Source organism: Scyliorhinus canicula, chromosome 1, assembly GCF_902713615.1.
Source record: "Scyliorhinus canicula chromosome 1, sScyCan1.1, whole genome shotgun sequence".
Classification (NCBI taxonomy): domain Eukaryota; kingdom Metazoa; phylum Chordata; class Chondrichthyes; order Carcharhiniformes; family Scyliorhinidae; genus Scyliorhinus; species Scyliorhinus canicula.
Genome location: NC_052146.1, coordinates 25,802,812 through 25,808,620, shown reverse-complemented (window position 1 = coordinate 25,808,620; position 5,809 = coordinate 25,802,812). Strand labels below are relative to the sequence as shown.

Genomic DNA, 5,809 nt, shown 5'->3' with positions numbered 1-5,809 from the left:
TTCTTTGTAAATGGCATCATGTCCAATGGCGCTGTCGTCTGTTTTCTCATCCACCAGACAGATTTAACCCTCACTCACACAGGCAGCAGGAAGCACATACCTGTTAGATAAGGACAACCGCTGAGGTTCCTCCAGCACTGCACCTGGGGCCTCCATGCCTGCCCGACTCACAGTCACACCTGCCTGCTCCTGGGGCCTCCATGCCTGCCCGACTCACAGTCACACCTGCCTGCTCCTGGGGCCTCCATGCCTGCCCGATTCACAGTCACACCTGCCTGCTCCTGGGGCCTCCATGCCTGCCCGACTCACAGTCACACCTGCCTGCTCCTGGGGCCTCCATGCCTGCCCGACTCACAGTCACACCTGCCTACTCCTGGGGCCTCCATGCCTGCCCGACTCACAGTCACACCTGCCTGCTCCTGGGGCCTCCATGCCTGCCCGACTCACAGTTACACCTGCCTGCTCCTGGGGCCTCCATGCCTGCCCGACTCACAGTCACACCTGCCTGCTCCTGAATCCCATGACCTAACCTAAAGGATGTGTGCCTCCTGGGTTTAGTGAACTTGCAATTCTCTCCCTCTCTGATTCCCCACAATGTCTGCATCTCAGACTGCAGCTCAACACCTCCAAAGTTGAAATCCCTTCTGAATGGGCAGCATGGTAGCATGGTGGTTAGCATAAATGCTTCACAGCTCCAGGGTCCCAGGTTTGATTCCCGGCTGGGTCACTGTCTGTGAGGAGTCTGCACGTGTTCCCTGTGTGTACGTAGGTTTCCTCCGGGTGCTCTGGTTTCCTCCCACAGTCCAAAGATGTGCGGGTTAGGTGGATTGGCCATGATAAATTGCCCGTAGTGTCCTTAAAAAAAAAAGTAAGGTTAAGGGGGGTTGTTGGGTTACGGGTGGATACGTGGGTTTGAGTAGGGTGATCATTGCTCGGCACAACATCGAGGGCTGAAGGGCCTGTTCTGTGCTGTACTGTTCTATGAATCAGACACTTTGAATCACAGCAACATTCTGCTGTTGTGGCAAACCACCTACACTGCCATCTCCAGCTAACCTTGTTTTATTTATTTTATTAATTAAAGGGTTTGTTTTGCATCTATTCAATTTATTTCGTCTTTATTTTAAATCCATGATAATTTTCAGTTATTGGTGTGCTTTTTATCTGTAACTCACTCATTCCTTCCTTGTGCTGTGACCCCACTTTGTGGATTTTTCTCAGACTCACAGTTCTTCCTTTTCTCCCTAAAATCTCTGGTCTTGGTCTGGATCTCAGCTCTAGGCCGTTCCAATCTCAGCTTTAAACTGTTCTACCATTGTAGCCTCACTCTTTTTAAAATCACAGGGGACCTCCCTCTGAAACTACACTTCCTTGAGTGTAAAGTCACTGCCATTAAATTCCAGTCATGTATCTGACCACATCTTAGACCGGTTAGATTGGGTGACATCAGGGTCGCGTTAACTCACAGCTTACACATAGGGAACACCCCGGGTGAGTTCTTTTATTCACAGAAGATCACACAGGAAGCAGATGTAGACAATTGGTACACAGCAATACTAAAATGAATGTGTGCCCTTTGTGTTTGTAAGTCACTTGATTCAGTTTCTCGATATTGTTACTAGCTGCTTCAATTTTATTTTCTTTATTTGTTCATGGGATGTGGGTGTCACTGGGTCAGCATTTACTGCCCATTCCTGAGGGTGTTTAAGAATCAGCCACATTGCTGTGGATCTGGAGTTACATTTAGGTCAGACCAGGTAAGGATGACAGACTTCCTTCCCTTAAGGATATGCATGAATCAGATGGGTTTTTACTACAAATTTCACCATCTGCCCTGGTGGGATTTGAACCTGGGTCTTCAGAGTATTACCCTGGGATACTGGATTATTAATCCAGTGACAATACCACTATGCCACGGCCTCCCCAATTGAGGACAATCTCAATCCAACCCCCAATGAGTGTTCAGTCAATCAGTCAATGTTGTTTTCATAAAACTCTAGGTTTGGATAAATCATCTGAAAATGGTTTGAAATTTGGTCCCTGATGTAAGATACATGGATTCACAGATGATACAGATTTAAAAATAGTCACCAGGCAGAAACAACAAGACAGCATTTTGATTTATATCGAAAGAAATAACTTTATTTTCAAGTAACATTGCATATTTTAACAAATTGAACAATCTAAGACACAAATAATGCCATTGCAAAGGACGAAGCAGTCTGACTAAATCATTTCTATTTTGGACACAAACACATCTACTCACATAAAGTAAGGCTAAAGAAATACTGGCAGAATAATCATTGTTTTTTAAAATAAATTTAGAGTACCCAATTAATTTTTTCCAATTAAGGGGCAATTTAGCGTGACCAATCCACCTACCCTGCACATCTTTGGGTTGTGGGGGAGACACCCACGCAAACACGGGGAGAATGTGCAAACTCCGCGTGGTCAGTGACCAAGAGCCAGGATTGAACCTGGGACCTTGGTGCCGTGAGGCAGCAGTGCTAACCACTGCGCCACTGTGCTGCCCAGAATAATCATTGTTAACTGAGAAAATTTTCATTCAACATTTTTGCTAACCATTATGTACAGTTAATTTGGGCTCATTTCAGTACAAAACAATAAAAAATGTCCCATTTCATCTTTTTACATATCAACTACCTTGTGGCAAACCTGAGTGACAATAAGAACTGGAATAATGTTCATATTGTGAGCAAATGTACATTAGATTAACACTGACACTCACACAACCTCCTTCATAGCGAATTCCCACAATCACCAGACTTGGGCCTAACCTGAATTCACATTGCAAAGAAAAATATTTTGTTGTCTTTGGCCCCATTTGGAAAATAAAAAAATACCTTTCTGTTCTAAGGACACCTTCCCCTGCTTTGCCTAACATCTCTTGCAGGCAGAGTGCAGGTAATGGCCTGATTGGTCAGCAAACACAAACATGTGATGAACACCCTAATGTTATAAATGAATCAAACCAAGAGTGACAGTCAAAGTATTATTTACTCACTGACTGAAACCCTTAACCTCATAGACCTTGCACCATTGTGAAAAATGTAATTGAGTTTTATGGGAAATTTGTGTAATATCTAACACTCTATATCGGTGCTGTCATAGTTAACCACCTCGTAGACGCAGCGTAAGGAAGATGGTGCTCTCAGACTGAATATTGTAGTCAGCGAGTGAGTGACCATCCTCTAGCTGTCTGCCCTCATACACCAGGCGCTGTTGATTGGCTGGGACACCCTCCTGCCGCTGTACGCGTGCCTTTAAATCCTGAACAGACTCAGTGGGAAGAACATCATATGTAGATGTTTTCCCCTTTTCGTTCTTCAGGAATATCTGCATGCGCTCCTCCTTCTTGACAATCAGCATGACAACATTGCTGGGAGAGACATTGTAGTCACACAGCCTCTTGTCATCCCTCAGCTCCTCTGTGTTTCCGTTTTGTACCACCAGGCGCTGACGGAAATGGGCCACCTTGGTTTTTTCATATATCATCTTCTTGAGAGCTGAGACTTGGATGGAAGGGTCGATCTCAAGTTCAATAATCTCACCGGTCATAAACTTCACCTGGAGTCTCATCTTGTCAAATTGCTGTTGAGAAATGAACAAAATGTCAGTGACCGTGGAGATGTTTTGTATTGTGTATCAATCACATAATTTTAAACATGCAATACATTGTCCAGACAGTGACAGAATCGAGGGAACTAATATATTGTGTATTCTGCACCTATTCTACTCCCAACTCAATCAAACTTCCTTTCAATGTTTTATTCACAATGGGACAAACTATGGACTTTGTGCACACTGAACAGCCGGTGGGTGTGTGGTATAGGGGCTGTCAGGTCTCACTGGGTCAAATGCTACCTCGATGTCACTCACGCAGTACTTTGCTCGTTGTGTAGAATCTTTCTCAAATGTGTTTGTTTTAAATACTACACTGAGATGAAAGTGGATTTGTCAGACTGCCCAAAATCTAGTTCTGCCCCGGGGAGACAGCGATGTTTTATCTCACTTACATCTCTCTTGCTATTTAAATTTGCAATGATATTTATTCTCTTGTACCTTCACCACGTTCAAATGATATAATTTTATATTTAATTCTGAGTGAAATTGAACATAACACATTCAGACCCCTCCCCCCCATATCAATTCACCCCTAACCTATCTTATTATTTTAGATTTTAAAAATTTGTAATTTTGGTTAATAAATGGTGAATGCATTGATTTCAAATATGTGAATAACTCCCTTGGAATAACGGACATCGAACTTCACATAAAGATACTACCTTGTCTCCAACAAGCTTGAAAGTTTAAAAGTACTGTTTTATTTTTCCCACCCAGTTTTAACAATCATTTTTCATAAATTGCGTCTGAGATTCAGAACATCCCAATTTACACACCAGAAATAGAATATTAAAATAGCCCCCAAACAGAATGAGAAATAGAATATTAAAAGAATCCCCAAACAGCAGAATGAACTTACAGGTGCAGGGTGCACAGATCCAGGAAAGGTAAACAGCTGGATATTTTCTGATGCACCGTTTCTGTGCAGTTCACCTTCTCTGTTTATCTTCGCACCGACTCTCAGATCTGGGTGAGATGTGTGAATTAAACTCTTTGCTTCTGCTGCTCTGTATGTTGCTGTGTGTCTCCGTTTAACAATTCTCTGTCTCTCTGCCTGGCTCCCTCTACTTTTATTCGCCCAGCTTGTTTCCGAACGTCACAGCTTTGCTGCTCTCTAATTGCCCAACACTCCTGGCTCTGCCATAAACCCGCCCCTCCAGATCTGAGCTAAAGTTTCAATTTCCGAAAACACCCCCGCAGAGTCTGACAAATGATCTCAGTCAGCAGCAAACAGCCTCTGATCAGTTTCACTTTCCATTTCCTTCCCAGCTTTTTCAGCCGAAATGTCAGGGTGGGTGGGGCAGGGGGCAATGTGATGATGCTAAATTTCCCTCAGCCGTTTGAATACTTTTTACCCCTACACATATCAACTTGACTCAATGTTTACATTTTTAAAGTTTCTTTTAAAACACACAAAGCAAGCATTTACGCTGCATTTATGTGTAACCATTTAAATGTTCTTCAGCGATCACTCACTAACAAGCATGACTGTCTGTGATACTGGTCACGGGTTTTGTAATCATTATTATAATCTTTATTAGTGTCAAAAGTAGGCTTACATTAACACTGCAATGAAGTTACTGTGAAAAGCCCTTAGTTGCCACACTCCGGCACCTGTTCGGGTACACAGAGGGAGAATTCAGAATGTCCAATTCACCTAACAAGCAAACAAGCAGAACTTGTGGGAGGAAACCGGAGTGCCCGGAGGAAACCCACGCAGACATGGGGACAATATGCAGGCTCTGCGAGTCCTTGCATTGCTGATGAGCCCAATCCTAGAGCCACATCTTTGACTGAACACTACAGGGTTAAAGGCAGGATTCTTGGAAGTGTGGAGGAACAGAGGGATCTTGGGGTCCATAGATCCCTCAAAGTTGCCACCCAGGCTGATAGGGTTGTTAAGAAAGCGCATGGTGAGTTGACTTTCATTAACCGCGGGATTGAGTTTAAGAGCCGCAAGGTTTTGCTGCAGCTTTATAAAACCCTGGTTAGACCACACTTGGAATATTGTGTCCAGTTCTGGTCGCCTCATTATAGGAAGGATGTGGATGCTTTGGAGAGGGTGCAGAGGAGATTTACCAAGATGCTGCCTGGACTGGAGGGCATGTCTTACAAAGAAAGGTTGAGGGACCCTGGGCTTTTCTCACTGGTGCAAAGAAGGCAG

The 5,809-nt window shown here is 43.8% G+C and overlaps 1 protein-coding gene across 1 annotated transcript; it reads right to left on the bottom strand.

The window, feature by feature from the left end:
* Window positions 1-2,114: 2,114 nt before the first annotated feature.
* LOC119952051 (polyubiquitin-like) lies at window positions 2,115-4,702 on the bottom strand. Its single transcript, XM_038775594.1, has 2 exons — window positions 4,505-4,702; window positions 2,115-3,612 (listed from the first exon to the last, which is right to left on the bottom strand). The coding sequence occupies exon 2, from the start codon at window positions 3,598-3,600 to the stop codon at window positions 3,133-3,135; it is 468 nt and encodes a 155-aa protein (XP_038631522.1). The 5' UTR covers window positions 3,601-3,612; window positions 4,505-4,702; the 3' UTR covers window positions 2,115-3,132.
* Window positions 4,703-5,809: the final 1,107 nt, after the last annotated feature.

Bases quoted from the DNA above. Each gene is read 5' to 3' on its own strand.
- LOC119952051 (XM_038775594.1), bottom strand. From the start codon at position 3,600: ATGAGACTCCAGGTGAAGTTTATGACCGGTGAGATTATTGAACTTGAG.